Genomic DNA, 17901 nt, shown 5'->3' with positions numbered 1-17901 from the left:
TATGAATTGTCTCCAGATTTAGGAAAATATACTGCCTGAGAGCATTTTAGCATTATATCAAAGCATTTGAGCATTGATATTTTTTCTGTATAAAAAAAATTTTGTTTTCTCTTTTTTTTTACAGAAAAAATCATACTGTGGCGGTCGGATTTAAGGGGTGGCGGCCCGCCACTTAATGCATATAGGGGAAACACTGCACTGTACAGTATGTGAGGTACTTCTGTCAGTATACAGTCAGTACAAGTTATTTTGCCAGCAACAAAAATGTCTGCATGTTTATTGGGTTTGAATATTAAAATAATCTTAATTCTAACTCATTGTCCTTGTTGTCTACTTGGTGCAATGACAGATTGATGACATATAAGGACTACCACAATAGCTCAGAATAAAGACTATGGCAGGTCAACACATAGTGAACAGCACAGGAGGCTCACTACGTTTTAATTGCAGCATGAATATCAAAACTGTAAATTAAATTAAATACAGGTCTTTTTTGGAGTGCTGGGAAATTAGTCACATTATTAAGGAATGAGCAGCAAATTAGTGTCATTATGAGAATAGTAGCGAAATAAATTGATAATAGAATGATCATCATCATCATCATAAGTATTTGTAAACATCATCCGTCTCCCTCTCCTTTCCTCACATTCTGTTTGCTTTCTCTCACACACACACACACACACACCTTTGATCAATCTTTCCCTCACTCTATCCTTTCACTTATTAAATAAAGATGAAATGAAAGATGACATGAACTTATCCGATCACTCTCTCTCTCTCTCTCACACGCTCCATTTCTCTTTCACTTCTTTCTCTCTCTCATTCACCCTCTCACCCCCCCCCCCCCCACTTTTCTTCCCTTCTTTTCTTTCATTTTCCATCAAGGGATCCATTTTCCATTAAGGGGTCTCTGGTGCTGTCCATTGTCCTTGAAAGCCCTGACTGAAAGTTCTGAAAGTAAGCCACTTCTAAATTGTACTTCTCCCTCACATGCGTTCACTTACTTTGTCCCAATCTATTTTCTGTTAACGCCTGGAAACTGGTAGAACTCAGGGCCATTTTCTCACTCACAGTTTTAATAACACGACCACAATGGGTATTCAGGGTCAAGGTTCAGAATATTAGAAATGTGACACGTCCCTCGCTTCCTTGAATCATAAGCTCTTGGCACCAGCATGTCCCCTTAACCACTTAACCACACAAATGTCCTCAATTATTTCCAAAATAGATTCTCTACAAGCTCAACGCTGGTTGAGCTTGTAGATCTGCTTATAAGAAAAGAAAAGAAAATTATACATATATGTGTGCGTGTTTGTGTGTGTGTGTATGTATGTATGTATGTATATATATATATATATATATATATATATATATACATATATACATACATATACATACATACACACACACACATACATATATATATATATATATATTCTTTTTCCTTCTTCCTATAATGACATGACCAAAATTGGGATGCCAGGGTTAAACTGTTTAATGGTCCTTTTAAAAAGGAATACTATTGGACATAACAAAGCAACGTCGTTCACAATATGGCCATGACAAGCCAAGTATTTGCTAATATGAACAGCTCTCTCCCAAAGCAGAATGAAGGGGAAGAGCATCTTACTGCATGTGTGATTTCATACATCAGTTCAGCCAGAGTTGATCCATCGACATTAAATGGCAAACTAAATCCATGGAAGTATATGAAGCGAGCCTGAAGTTTGACATCTAAATGAATTTTATATCATGGTAGTGCCATCTGTTCCAAACCATAAAATCTTTTTTGATTACCTGGGGACCATTTCGTTTTTTATTTATACTGTGTGTAATACTGTGTTGTGCAATGGAGAATAAATGCTATAGTCACTCTAGTCTCTATGGACATGCAGATTGATGAGGTATCTCACAGGGTTGCTACCGTAAATAAACGATCTGGTTTCTGGGAAGCAGGAGTGGCTCTTCCCTAATATAGACGTAAGATTAACATTATGTCACAGCTCACATTCAGTGCTATTACACAGCAAAATCCTCAGTGTTGTCCTTGTGGTCAAACAAAGACATTTCACTAAACGCGATTCTGTTTCTAAACGCATTTCCCAAAACAAAATACACAATGAATATGTTCTGTAAGCCATCTGTAACGTAAAACACCAAATAGCATCCTGTCATCTCTTCCCAGGAGACTGCATTTATTTTATAAGCAATTGCTACCCAAATTGTGTTCTCATAAATTCTCTGCATTGAGTCCCCTCAAATAACAACAATAATATGTCTCAGTGCATGAATACAAATAAGTTCAGAATGTACATAATGTAAACAACACACATGAACGTATTCACAGTCAACAACATACAGTAGGTCATACGCTTCCGTCTGCCATATTACCAACACCAGAAAAAAATATGGGTACAGGAAGCACCTTCTCCTCCAAATAGATCGGCTGCCTATAATGGAGGAGATTGAGCAGTATATTTTTCAAGCTGCTTTGCAGTCTAGCCTTAGACTTGGACAACCCCATAATCCTCAAGCCCCTGACCGCCAGCCTGTGGGCATGGCCCAAGCTGCCAAATATAAAAGCAATGAGCTGACACTTATAGCATAAATGTATAATGGCTTGTACTAATGGTTGGTATTTTACTTGCTTTGTAAGTCACAATGACGTCCGGTGTATTTGTAGTTATATTTGCAAATACATGGGGGTCATTGCAATGAAACATTTGTGGTTTCACACAGGATGTTTTTTAAAACACAAGAGAGGACATCAAACGCACGCACGCACGCACACGCCCGCACACATGCACAAGCGCATACACACACACCACGGTCCATTAGGCACTATAGATTTCCCATTACCTTATACACACACTCTTACAGTATATGTACACATACAGTACATGTGATTTACTGTCCACTCACACTCTCTTTAGAGTCCCACCTCCCACGCATTCTTTGTCTCACATGCACATATATGCACTTCACAAGCAAGCACATGGACACCACACACACACACACACACGTGAATCAGTGTCTGGCTTTTTTCTTTACTGTATGCTGACGGATAGCAGATGTCCAAATGTATATAAACGGTGCTACACAATGCACTGTGAATTTCTCCTCCAAGATTTTCCTCTGATGCACCAGGAAAGGCTGTCTCTCTATTTCTGTATGCTATTGATCATTCTGAAAGGTATCGGTAACATTTTGACGATTTGACAGGAGGATTTTTCCTTCCACATTTTAGGCACAGAACGTTGTGTTTGCCAAGACCAAACTGACTAAGTTTGGCCCATGGCATCGGCACCAAATTACCCACATGAACGTCCTGACAATGAGCATGTCATGATAGGTACAAATGTGTCAAAAATAGTCAGACATTGCACGAAAATAGGCAAACATTCGGTGAAAATAGCAAATCTACTCTCTCACATGTCGCAGCACACTGTGAGCTTGTAGATCGGCTATTTTTGCTATATGATGCTTAACGAAGTGTATAGGGCTCAACCCATTTAGGGCGGAAACCCCTATTTAATAATATACCTTTCAAAACAGGAAGACAGGTTCTTGTTGCTATGTACAGTATATAGCAACATACATTTTTTGTAATTTTTGAATAAACATTTGAAGTTTTTCAGAAAACTTAAGTCAGGATTTAGAAGGCGTTTTTAGAATCGGCCTCAGGTCTAAATGGGTTAGTGGTCAAGAACCCCCAAAAGGATCCTTGGAAGATGTGGCTCAGCGACAAAGAGATCCACGGATGCATATTGTCTTGGCATCCACCGTACCTCTGTGGCCACAGAGGAGATAGACAACACACACCTTGCCATTATGGATTACAGCTTCTGATCCTGGAGGAGGCTGACACAGTCTCTCACACCGGCAGAACATAAAACACACTGATATAGGCTACTGATACAGACATAAGTGTAGTTGATAATAACATATAGTTGAATTCCACAATGACAATAGGTGGAAATGGGAAGTTGTCTCTGACTGGAGCGACGCGTTGTTAGAGACACTCCAGAGAGACAACTCTGCAATAGGTTTCCATAACACACAGCAGGGAATGGGAACGGCGGAATACTGTTTCTGTCATCTTTGAAGAAAAGAGATCCCATGGTACAGTATGGACAATAAACTGGGGCTGACTGATTCCCAGCCCAATCGTAAAACACAAATGATGTATAGTTAAGATTTCTAGGAGAGGCAGCTGGAACACACTGCAAGGACATTTATCACTGAACAGCCCTAAAAGGGGGTTGAGGAATATACTGTATGGCTGAGAAAAGATGATTCAATATGTCACACAAATAATAATTTTGTTACAGTACTTACAGTAAGTCGTTTTTGGGAGGAGCTGCACTTTAATAATGTTTTCATGTTCATCACAGCTTTAACCCATTAAGACCTGAAGCCGATTATACCAATGTCTTCTAAATCCCTACAGTATTCTGAAAAACGTATGTTTCTATATCAGTGGTGCTCAAACTTTTTCATGTCAAGAACCCCCAAAATAATATGTATTTGGCTGCCGATCTCATCTCAAAATATTTTGTTCCACCAGAAGCAAAGATTGTAGTTAAAAATGTTCGCTTTAAAATAATATATATTTATTCATTTGCACAAATTTTCACGATTTTTCAAAAATAGCAGATCTACAAGCTCATAGCGTGGCACTCGGTGCCGCGCTATGAGCTTGTATATCTGCTATTTTTGAATAGCCAAAGTGTAAAATAATGCTTTTTAGCTCAAATAAAAAAATGACACAGATGCGTTCGGTCTTAATGGGTTAATTCTACTTCACTAATTTTTTTATATACTTTTACTCTACCACATTAACATTTGACACCTCATTACACTCTGCAGAATAATCATCATGATATTGGATTATCCGGACTGTGCGTATTCACGCAACAAGTTGAGGGAGGCGCATTAACACGTCTATTTTGTCATTTAAAAAAGGACAAATGGACAAAAAGGTATCCTAGTTTACTGAGGTACTGCACTGTTTCCCTGCATTTGAAGTTTGTAACTACCTTACTTATTGTACAGTATAAGAGCGGTTGCCTAATGCCTAAACTGTAAATTGCAATTGTAAGTCATATATCCAGTTGTATTGAGGCTATTAATACGTCTCAAAGGAGGGGGATGAAAAGGATTAAGAGGTTTCATTAAAGTAACTAGACTGGTGCCGCCTACTCAGGAACAATGCAAGTCAGGAATGATGTAACTTGAGAATGCACCCCCAACTGGTTATGCAATACCCATTGTACCCGTCTGTCTGTCTGTCTGTCTGTCTGTCTGTCTGTCTGTCTGTCTGAGGCATGCCCAAATATGGAGTCAGGCCAGTCTATAATGTCAGTACTATATGATGTCATATTGATGACATCAGGGTACTCCATATATGAGGATTTGTGGATTTATTGAAAATTTGGAGATCCGCTGATTCGACAAACTTTCCTCAGCGCATCACTCCCTCGGGCCCTCCTCAGTGATATGTACACCGGGTGTACTCACTCACTCACAGAAATGTTGTGAATTTATAGGGTTTATACACAAACACAAACATATTGTACACATTATACACAAATCCATATGCTTGCACACACACACACTCCTGTTAAGATGCACACACGTTTCACTCCCATGAATCACATGGTCGATCAGGCTCTATAGATTTCCCTCACCATATACAGTACAACACAACTGACACTCTCTTTTATACGTACTGTACACTAACAGTATATATCTTTTACACACACACTACTCTTTAGACTCCTACACAGCACACATTCCTGTTCTCACATGCACATACAGTACAGTGCATGCACTTCACAAACACACCACACATGTGAAACTGGGTCTGGCTCTATCCCAAGGCTTTTGTCTTAATATGTCCAATGCTGATTGAATGTATATAAACTGTGTACAGTTGTCTCTCATTTCAAGGTTCAAGGTTCAAGGTTCAACCTTATTGCCAACAATACCACAGTACCAAGTAAAAGGCATGTGAAATGTATTGTGCGCTAAAAACCAACACAGCAGCTACAGTCTCAAGAGTAAGATGTTAAAGACAAATGTGACCCGAGTTCAAAACTATGCTGATGATTTTTGTATGCCATTGATAATTCTGAAAGTTATCAGTAAAGATTGGATAAAGAAACTTTGTTTTCAAATTCCACAATTCTAAAGGTCCTTACATACCGGCGAATATGCGAATATACGCAAAATTCGGACTCGTTCCGAATAATTAAAATATGCTTTTTTCGCTCCGCGAAACTGGTGTGGAAGCTTGCATTGACTTTATAAGGTTTAAAAAAAAAACGTATTATTCGCATGAAAAAAATCGCCCCGGTCTAAGGACCTTTAGAAGGATATGTCCTTCACACACAAAAAAAGCTACTAGAAGGCGGTCTCAATTGCTGATTGCGTAATTAGACATACAGACAGACGATTAATTTAAAGCAGATTGTGAACACAAATTCAGTCTTTCATCACATGTACATAAATCTGGGCCTGAGAGTCGAAATACTGTACCAAATAATCTTGAAATATATATTTTTTTAAGCGAACATTTGCAAAATATTTAGTTCCAGGGACCCCCAGAAGCAAATATTTGAGTTACAAATGTCTGCTTAAAAAAAAAATCGAATATTTGCACACATTTTCATGATTTCTCAAAAATAGCTGCTCTACAAGCTCATAGCGCGGCAAATGACAGAGATGCATTCCTGGATTGAATGGGTTAAATTAACACTCTGGATTTGACAGTGCACATGCCACATACATACTGTAGAGCTATAGAACAGGTTAATCTTACTTACTTGTTGTCTCAGTCTGTCGATCACATTGATTAGCAGTCCATTCTCCTTCCCCAGCTCAGGGGTAGTCAGCAGGAAGTCTACGTCGTGACCAAACTCTTTCCCCCTGGAAATGGAGAGACATAGAGCACCAAGTAACCACTGACTGTGTCCAGGAAAATAATGAAAAGGGAATGTCCCAGTGCTTAACTGATGCACAGCGAAGATGGCAGACGGGGCTATTAAAAGCATTGAGCATGGCCCTTTTTTCATTATTAAAACAAGCAATCTTTCCTAAGTTGTTAAGTCTAAAGGCTTCCATTTTTGTTGCTTCAGCTGTCAGAGCCTTAACTTTTTATGAGAATCATCATTTTTTTACTTGGATCAGTGTAATAAAGTATGCTCCATATGGAGCCCGCGCAAGCTCACACAAAAGCAGCCCCACTGTCAGCATAACCGCAGGCAGAGAGTGTTGATACAGTGCAGTAGGTGATTATCAAGTGATTATCAAGTTGGATAATATTATACTGTGGTGCTCAGCAAAGACTCCCTTGCGTGTGGGCCAACTTTATTAGAATGCAACTGACATAAAATATGTACTGTATTAGAGGCAGGGTTGGAAAGTAACAGTATACAAGTTGCATAATTAAATTGACGAAATGAATATACTGTAACTGTCATCAGTTACAATATCAGTACCAAGAAAAATGTGGTAAGTATATTGCAGTTACTAATGTGTGTGGAGTGACACGACAGCTTAGTGGTTACCAAATGGGCTCTAATGCCTGACAGCGAGTCCCAGGTTCGATTCCCGGCCTGCTGAACCATTTGCCAAATTAGATATCACTCCCCTGCTCTCTCTCCATGTTCCCTGTCTCTCTACAATGTACCAATCAAATAAAGGCAAAAAAAATACCCCAACATAACTTAACCAATGAATGGTATGTGCATTAGGGGTGTGCCGATACACTAATTTCACCAAACGATACGATACGATATTTGGCTCACAACTTCGATACGATTTCGATACGATACGATACGCACTTTTTTTATTATGAAAATATATGGGGGTGTAAAAAAGTAAATGCAAAAAAATAATTCTGTTTTTGCATTATTCAGACATGCAAACTTGTAGCTTTTCAGCTACAATAGCCGTTTTCAATCCAAATAGGGCAATAGTGTGACACCTGACCCCAAAAAAAAAAAACGTGTTGTCACCCTTTTCACCTCGGGGCTGTTTGCATGCCTGATTATAATGATTGTAAAAAAAAAAAAAAAGTTAAAAAAAAAAAAAAAAAAAAAAATTCTAAACGATATTTTTTTTTCCCAAAACGATACATATCGTCGCGAAAACGTATCGCGATATATCGCGGGACGATATATCGGCACACCCCTAATGTGCATTAATTCAATTAACTAAATTAATGAGTACAGTTGTAGTCATTCAGGCTTCTGATTATAATCATATTAACAGCGCCATGCACACAACTCACTCCTTCCTACAGCTGCAAGCGGAAAGCTCCTTTATACACCTGACAATGTATAAAATGCAAATAAAATACATTGTATGCACATACCCATTTAGGCCTAGACCTGAAATCGTAAGCCTAAGAACGTTACCCAAATAATGTTTTCATGTAATCAACAGTATATTCCTTTTCATTTACCGTACTATTACTGGACACCTGACAGTGCAGTCTTGCCAATTACTGCATCAATCTTTTTTAAATGCGACAGGTCCACCTACAGTATACACTGCATGATACATTTTTTTCTTTTTAGATTTAAATTTTAATTGAAGAAGGTCACGGCAAACACTGGTGAGTAGATGTGCCGACCTAGATAACAGCTACAGTAAGTAGTAGGCTTGAATACAGTAGGTGCACAAGTATCATATTTTCTCTTTAGTTCATGCTATAGTATATTGCAAAAACTAACTGCAGTCTCAGGCTACAGTTTTGTAGCCTGGGCAAATTTAATTTGAAGTCAAGCCATTTCTATTTGATGTTATCACTTGTGTGTCTTCCTGCCGTCTGTGTGGACAGCTTTAGTCATTTCCTTGCCATGCTTTTTCATTAAATGAATTTTCTCAGACGGGTGGCTGTCCTCTCCCTTAGAGATAGGATGAGAAGAAGTTCAGTCACCTGAGAAAGACTCACTTGGAAAGGAGCCAGCTAAGTTTGTTCGGGCATCTAGTACAGATGCCTTCAGAGGGTCTCCCTAGGGAGGTCCTTGGGTGCACATCCCACTGAGGAGACCCTCTGGCAGACCAAGGACCAGATGGGGGGATTATATCTCCACACTGGACTTGGAACGCCTCAGGATTCCACGGGAGGAAGTGGCTAATGTTGCTCGGGAAAGAGAAGTCTAGAGCTCTCTGCTGGAACTGTTGCCCCCGCGACCTGACTCCGGGTAAGCAGTTGAACATGGAGGGATGGATAGATGGATGGATGGTTTTTCATAATCGTCACTGTCGGTTAGAAACCTTGTATGTCCGAAACCGTTCCTTTTTAATATTTAAATAAAAAGTAAAAAATAGCCGAAAATAGCCGATCTACAAGCTCAAAACATCGCGTTGTGAGGTTGTAGATCTGATATTTCCTCACTTTTGTGCTGCATTCTTGTATGATGAAGTAGGGTATTAATTAACACAAAAACATGAAAAGTTGAAATATGGAGATATGAGGTTTCTGCCCGACACCAACAATATCTAACCTTAACCCCACTACTTCAGTGTAAATAAGTAAAAACACTTTGTCTTTTTCTTACTTATTTTTTACACTGTTTTCAGCCTCGCACAACAATAAAACTTCCATTTCAGTGTTTGAAAAGCTTTTTTACCATGGCTGCCTTATTTGCATACCTTTATGGTGTTAACAGGGTGTTTAACTATTCAAATCAACATGGACATGCACGCCCTTCCAATCTAGGGTTATAATTAGTTATAATTTTCATAAATCCTACGTAGTTTTTTTGCTGTTTACTCAAGAACAAAACATTATTTAAGAAAGGTTTTGTGTATGAGACTCATTAGGTCCTCAGATAAGAACCTTCAATTTACCTTGAAAAACACCTACATTGATTATTGTCATTGTGGGTTATATTGGAATATTGAATGTTTTTATGGGGTGCATATACAAGTAAAAAAAGTTAATTACTTTTACATTTTAATAGGGCAATAATTAATCTGAAATGGATTGCATTTAAATAAATAAAAAACCCTTCCCAGACCATAATTAAGCTTTCATCTGGGTACAGCTGGCTGAATCAAGTACACCCCTTGCTCTGTAAATCACTCTTGCGATAAGAGAGATTGTATATTAAACTGTCAATATTAAAGCAGCACTATGTAACTTTCTTTTATGAATAAAATGTAATTTTTCTTTCTCCCTGCTTTTCTATTGAGACATTTAGATCGTGTCAAAGGTCATGTATAACCTAGACACAGGATCTGACGAATTTTTAACTGATGGTCAAGATTCAATTTATCCCCTGAGCAAGCAGGCAGGCTCTATTAGCTCAATGGTAAAGATTTCAGCACTTCACACTGCAGGGAACCGGGTTCAAATCCGGGGTAGAAGAAGAAAGTTACATAGTGCAGCTTTAATCTGGATCCTGTCAGAAATGATTTGAGCGCTAAACATTCTTAAATGTATGTTTTGGATGGACAGAGAACGTAGGGAGAAATCTGAATCAATTCATAATGGTCAAGACATTCTGATTCACTGACACGCAATGATTTCAAGGTTTCAGATGACCTGTGTTCCATGGGTTTGTAGCCTTCATGCACTTTAAAGGCAGTTGTTTTCAAATGACAATGTGAAATGTGATACTATATGACCTGCAAGCACATGCCCTGTGTATTACTGTATGTGATGCAGTAATGGACTTAGATTAGTCCTGAGTCTGAGAAGTTGCTAACTCTTGTGTGGACAGAGATGGTTCTAATTTTAAGATGCCGTTTTATAACAAAAACATCTTAGCGTGGATGTAGCCAAAGAGTGCATTCGCTGCCATCCAACCAACCTCATTAGGCATTTGAGACTCACAGATATCTTGATAGCTTCACACTCAGCCTGAATCCACTGTTTTATATAAATACATAGTTTAAGGCTGTCATCCAAAACTGTATTCGGCGGTGCCAAAATCCAATACATCATTAACCACATGCACCCTAGCATCCCTATTCTAGGCATGTCTAATAAGCGAATATTCAGCAAAAACTGGTGATCAATTGATGAAAATAGCATTGTGAGCTTGTATATAGGCTATTTTCTGCCAAAATAGTTGGTGTAGAGGGAAAACAGAGGGAACTAAGTATAGACCCCTAGGGGACTCTGGTCAATGAAGTATACAGGGTTTAAATACAGTGGGTCATACTTACAGCAGTCTATGGTATCTAAACAGTTACTTTACAGGGCATTTCTGATTCATTTTAACAGTATTTGTAGTCGCACAACACTTTTACACATTCAGAAAATGTTTGGTGTCTCTGATGTTATAGATTAGCAATAAAAAGGCCTGTTCTTCTCACTTGATAAAACAGAATAATATGGAGACAAACACTATTGTTATCGCTAGTTGTCAATGACTCATAGACTTGAATTTGTTATAATTATCATTTCCTACTCTGAATATGCAGGACTGAATGAGCAGAAACACAGCCCATGGCACAAGAAAAAGAAAAAAGAAAAATCTAACAGTGATTTCATGTTTGTGTAATAATTACCATTTTATCATTTTAAAGTATGAACAATGATATTTTGCAGTGAGATTTACAACAGTTATAAACTGTGACTTAGCAAAGTGCTGGAAATTACCTGCCTCCTGGGAAATTGCCTCCTATTTTCCCCTCCCCAGGGTCATTTGTGATTTTAAGCAAGAGGCCAGACAGATAATCACAGGCCTATAGACCAAACACTCAAAATCTCCGGGTACAAAAACCTTGGTATGCCATCCAACCAATCACAACACGGATCTGGAGGACAAACAACTTTTCAGAAATAATCAGACTCCAGCCATCTGTCCACAGAAGATGGATCAGACAGCAGCACCATGTCAAATGATATGAAATAATGGCCTTCGCAGCATGCGAGCCCTCTACAACAAGCACACGCGACACTGAATATTTGATCATACATGAAAGTGAGAACAAGGCTGCACTGACAGAGCGAGACGGGGAGTGCCTGTTGTCACCTCTCAAAGGACACGACGTGTGCTGCCAGGCTGTGATCGTGTCGAGAACAAAGGTGGCTGGACAGCACTTCAGAGGACCTAAAGTGGCTCTAGTCAGCCCCACTGTGATCCGCCTAGAGGTGAGGTGAGATAGACTGATGATCATTGTCCCACACATGTGTGCATTGCATACAGTACATACACATACATAGCTACAGTAGGCTTTGTACAGGCATTTGCAGCAACACATGCAGACACACGTGCATACACTTTGTTGCAGCATTATCACGAGGCACGGAAAGCCATCTCAGAGTTAACAACCCAGCAAAATGAGAGGAAATGGTCCAGGCGATGCTTAGATGCAGGAAGGCTGTGCGTTTCATCTTACCTAGCTTGCTACCTACAGTTACACCCAAACGAAGGGGAAGAACATTAAAAGGGACGGCGTGAGCTGTGTTGCTGAAATCAGATTCTCCAGGGTGGGATGTCTGCACAGTCATGAGGTACTTCTGTCTTGTTGTCATTTAGAGAGACAGATGTTGACCTTCCTCCCACCATTGCTGCCAGAAGTAGATACTTCTGTAATGAGTCGACCAGCTGGACGGAGCTATTTTGAAAATGCACCGCAGATCCCCATCTCTGCTGAATGAGCTACTTTCTCACAACACATCCAATGCTCTTAATTGGCAACGCAGAGATGCCACTTCTCCCAGCTCATATGGTGCCAGTTGTTAAGTGAAACACAGCGCTATAGCCACTGCTGTGCTAGCAAAACGCACTCGAGTGCACAGCATAAATGTGTGCCGTGAATAGCAAAGGGGGGGAGAGATCATTAGCATACATTCAGTTTACCTCCAATCAGCTCTCAAAATACCAAGTTTCAATTATGTTTGTGTCAAATCTGAGGAGGGGAGGTGATGAAGCAGGGAGCAGAGGTCGGAGGGTCGCAGTGGGTACTGTGCTCCCTGAACACATTTGAGGCTTAGGCATGGTGGCATTAGCCTACACCTCAGAATATTTTCTTTCAGCTTTTTACTGATTTAGCCAGAGCATCAAGCTGTCTGGTCTATGCAGATACTTCCACTAAATCAACCGCAGTCAGCGGAAAAAGAGATGACATGAGCATGTCAGGTGCTTTCTCCAAAGAGGGATTTTTTTTCTCCCTCTGGCTCTAATGGTGTATACCCTCTCAACACACCGTTTTTATTCAGCATTAGGCATCCGTTCCTGCCCAGTGGGACATGTACAGTAGTGCTGGGAAAGATTACGGTGTAAATACTCAAGAGAGAAACTTTGATGGTAGGTAGCACTGGCAAAGCGGTTTTGTTTTGTTTTTTTAAATTAGGCGCAGCAACACAAGACAACAACATCGCATCAAACCTGAACTTATGTTGCACACCTCTATTGCGTGAGGGAAAATGATAAATTATTAAGCGCTTCTACCAGACCATATAAAATATACATGGATATTTACAAGCTAGTGTAGTCGACGGGGCGACATGAATGAATTATACAGTTGTCGGAAGTGTGGCTGTCGCTGAAATTTCCCAAGGAACTCCAAGTTTACCTGCAGTAGAGAGACACAGGGCCATGGTAGAAAAACAGCTTAGCCAGCAGCAATGCATCATCACGTTATATCATTCTCACCATCTAACTTGTTTTCACCGATTTCAGACAAGAGCACAAGTAAACTTTAAGATAGTTTGAAAGATAAAAGAGCATAAGATGCCACAACACAAGCCTCATATATACAGTATATCTCAGAGATCCACACAATGCCCTTCTTTGTGTAACTGAGATGAGAGATGATCAGGGGAACCAATTCAATGAGCACTGATGTTTTTTGACACCCTTCACCAGTGTCACTTTGATTAGGGATTACAGTTGATTTAATGTAATTTAAAGGCCCATAACAGGGACATGCTGACATCACATAGAAACCAAAGCCAGCACTTTCATTGACATGTCTGAACCCTTTCACACTGTACTGTCTATTTTTAATCACACTCCCCACACATACACAAACACACATTCGCTCGAGGACTCGTCGCCCTGTCTTTCACTTTCAATAACACAGACGACACTAATGTCAACAAATCCTTTGAACACTTTCTTGCACTTTTAAAGTGGATGAAGACTTGCAATTACTGGAGAACCGAGTCATGACACTTAAGAGAGGCATATTACTGTGAATTTTGTGAATTGCATCTCTTATGCTACACAGAGAAGAATTGCCAGAGTAAATCGGTGAGCAAGCGTTTAACTTAATTAATCAGGTAGAGAAAAAGTCATGAATTCGAATCCTAGCTGGAAATTATAGGTAATTAAACTGCAGCTTTGACAGGAGTTGAGGAAGAGCATTTTCAAACATGTCACATGAGGAAGATTAGCAAGTTATTAGTGCTGCCGTTTGATGTCGTAAGTGAAGCCCACGTCTATTTCTGTCTAATAGGCCTAATGTGGCTTCCCGCTGTGTATAAATTGTGTCTAAAGAATCTCCTGCCCTTTAACAAGACAAGATGTGAGTGTGCGTGCGTTTGTGTGTGGGAGGAGGGGGGAGGTATTACTGACTTTCAGTATAATGTACAGGTCACTGTGTTTGAAGCCTCACTCCACAAATTGTTTTTTATGTGAAGCACCTTAAACAGGCACCAGCGGATATCAAATCAGATAAATGGTTCAGCTTGTCTCCCTGGGTTTGTAGTCAACAGTCAGCAGGCTCCCAGCCCCGTAAAGCTGAGACACTTCCTCCCCTTCGTTCCTGATGGTAACTATCCATGATGGCCTAATCACTTTTCTCATCTCTCGCTCCAAATTTCCCCCTCGAGGAGATGCTATTTACATAATCAGATATCATTGCAGCTGTCGTTTCTCCTTCTGAGGATTAAATATACGTTGGAGCCCAACCCCCAACACCACCTCTCTTTCAAGAGCGCCATCACCTGGGAGGGATGATGAACCGACGCTGGCTGCGAGTGATACAGTTCTACTGAACACACTGCAGTCTACAGTGTATAGTTTGTAGTCCAAATCTGTAGTCTGTAGTCCAAATGTAACGGTATGATCGCGAAGTCTGTCAAGACAAATTCTATTAGCAGATAACCTATTTTTTATAAACACGACGACAAAAGAAGACAATGGGTTCAGAGGGTAAAAGTGTAGCTTGCCCCCTGAATGCATTTTACAGTGTATAGCCAAAGCCCTATTAAAGACCACAGGCCAAAACGTGGCAGGTCATTCAACCCCGTTGAGAAGCAAGCGTATGTCCTGCCCGCCAGACTGCTTTTGAATTATTTAACTCAGATGCCAGCGGTTATAGCTAGGTTTTTACAACACCACAGAGCGAGGAGCGCTCCATGCTTACTCAGGCGCAAAGAAAAAGCACAAAGAGATGGTGACAAAGGGAGGGCTCACAGGCTGTGAGCAAATACCCGCACTCAGCAGGTAGCTTTTTAAGTGTGTTCACCATGAGTGCTGTAGAACCGTGCGGTTGACAATGAGTTTCGGCTGCTTAATGTAATTGCAACATGCATGCTGCGTGAACACCAGCTTCTCTCTCTCATATGGCAAGGAATAAAGAGACCATGTTAATGTTGGTGGATGTTGTTCAATCATCACATTTAATCTACTATACCTTATGCAGAGATTGGCTTCAAAAATAGTTTTTAGGGGATTCCCCAGAAGAGCACGTACCATATAAAAAGGCTGAGTCCTTGATACGGCCAGCCCGACCTGAGGCCCTTTGCAGCATGTATATACACCGGTACAACATATATCCTGCCATTTCTGTCTCTCTACTCACTGTCTCTGTCTAATGAAGCAGAAAATAACCAAAAAAGTCTCTTTCAAAGAAGACAAAGTCATTTTTATCATCTTGCCCCAGACTCTCAAATGTTATCATAAAACTGTGTTTACCGGTATATTAAAAGGGAATTTCCTAACTGATTGTGTGAGAACTTTGGTGTAATTTGCAAGACCTTACCGTGAGTCAATGGATAAATGACACTAACTTTACCGTATTGAAATATTGCACTTTGTTCCTCCCCAAAAAAACTAACGAAAGCAAAATATAAGTCCTGTTCTGTTTCAAACTACCACATCAACGCTGATTAGAGGAGACCAGTCTCGTACCTGCAAAAGCCACCTGTCAGTGTCAGTATTGCGTCTGGTGTGATCCCACGGGCAGCCTCGTCAATAATGCTCCCCAGGGCCTGGGCCTCAGCTTTGCTGACAGCCCTGGAGATGTCTCCATGATGCAGGAAACCTGCAGGGAAAAGACCATGTGGCTATTAGCCTCCTCTGAGCCACCCATCAATCATACCCTTTTGCTCAGGGGAAGTGTTAGGGTGAATGCTGCTTAACTGTTGAATGAGTATTGTATTGTCCCGTTGTACTAAATTTGAGGTTCCACACAGCAATTTCACGGGTCAAATTTTACATTTTCAGACTTAAATGAGTATTAAAGGTAGGGTAAGTGATTTTCTTTGGTTAAAATAAGTGTTAAATAGCTCTATATTATGATAGTACTCATTGCTATAGAGTGTTTGTTCAGTAAATGGAGTCTCCTTGTCTCTCCAGCTCTTTATAAAACAGAAAATGCATTTTCGTTTCAGTTTCATTTCCAATTTTATCCAATCAGGATAGAGAACTCAATCAGGATATAGATTAAACAAGTGAAATCGGAAGTGATGACACTAAGAAATGAGCAGGCAATATTGGAACTGGAACACTTTAAAAATGAAGCTTAAAAATTAGTACTTTCTCCTGATTGGCTGAGATTTTGACACCTACCGGAAAATGTTTTTTCTGTTTATTAAAGAGCTGGAGAGACGGGGAGACTCCTGTTACTGAACAAACACTCTATAGCAATGATTACTATCAGAATATAGTGCTTTAACCTTTTAACAAAATACTTTTTGTTTTAACCAAAAAATATCACTTACCCTACCTTTAAGTACTGATACTCAACATACATTCCTGTACATTACTTACAGCAGAACTGCATGCCATTATGATTTAGTCAGATATTAATGTGTTATGGTCTGTAATAGTGTATTGTTGCGTCTGAAACAAGCCTCTGTATCTGTTGTTTCAGACACAGAGGCTTACAGACCTTAAACAGCTTATGTTGTAGTTTAATTCAATAGTCTTTCCTTCATATTGACCTTGTTTTATTTTTATTCATGCGTGGATGTAGGTATATTATAGAATGTTCACGCATGAATAGAAAGAAAACAATATTATTCACTGCTTATTTCCATGTTTTTTTATGTCCCTGTTTAGAAGTCTAGAAGCTGCCTACAATTTAGTAAATCATTTTTCTATCCCTTCCTTGTCCAAAGGGGAAAGAACTGTATTTTTCCATGCAGTGCAGACACCATAGACATAAGAGTTTGGAATGATGGATTGTGACTGCAGAGATGAGAATGTCTGTCAGCATAATACATTATCTGATCGAGTTTCAAAATGAACGAGACCCTTTCAGCGGCAGGCGATAATGTAATTTTCAATTACATATCTCGCGACACATTACCGAAGAACGACCTAGGCAGGTCTGAAATAGCCGGAAATACGATAGTGATGAATGGGAAAACCGTACAAGAGCAGTATTTTCTTTTAAGCCTTTTCCCTCCATGGGATGTCTATATCTGATGACAATTCACAGATAACACTGTCTACATGTCCCAAAGGTCCTACTTGTCTGCTGCGGTGCTCACATATCCATTCTTGTCAGATTTGAACACTGATTTCAACACCTCAGAGAATAGAGAATCCTACATAGTGTACCTGTACACATACTTGGTGCATCAGCACCATTTTGATTTCCGAAATTCTGTTCTTCCTTTTTCTAAACGTAGCTATTTCACATTGAGGGGTATGCTAAAAATATCTTGCCCACATGCGTGGGTTGCAGAGCATTGTA

At 39.8% G+C, this 17901-nt stretch overlaps 1 protein-coding gene across 1 annotated transcript in view; it reads right to left on the bottom strand.

The window, feature by feature from the left end:
* dntt (deoxynucleotidyltransferase, terminal) overlaps nt 1-17901 on the bottom strand; it is a gene marked incomplete at both ends in the record, with an annotated part of 93923 nt that overhangs the window by 37549 nt on the left and 38473 nt on the right. Inside the window, 2 exons of the mRNA XM_084076433.1 lie at nt 6828-6930; nt 16110-16242. Of these exons, the coding sequence (XP_083932559.1) occupies nt 6828-6930; nt 16110-16242 (236 nt within the window). The remainder of the gene's footprint in view (nt 1-6827; nt 6931-16109; nt 16243-17901) is intronic.

The sequence above is a fragment of the Gymnoscopelus microlampas genome, assembly GCF_963454915.1.
Source record: "Gymnoscopelus microlampas genome assembly, chromosome: 13".
Lineage (NCBI taxonomy): Eukaryota > Metazoa > Chordata > Actinopteri > Myctophiformes > Myctophidae > Gymnoscopelus > Gymnoscopelus microlampas.
This window is presented reverse-complemented; position numbering and strand designations above follow the sequence as displayed.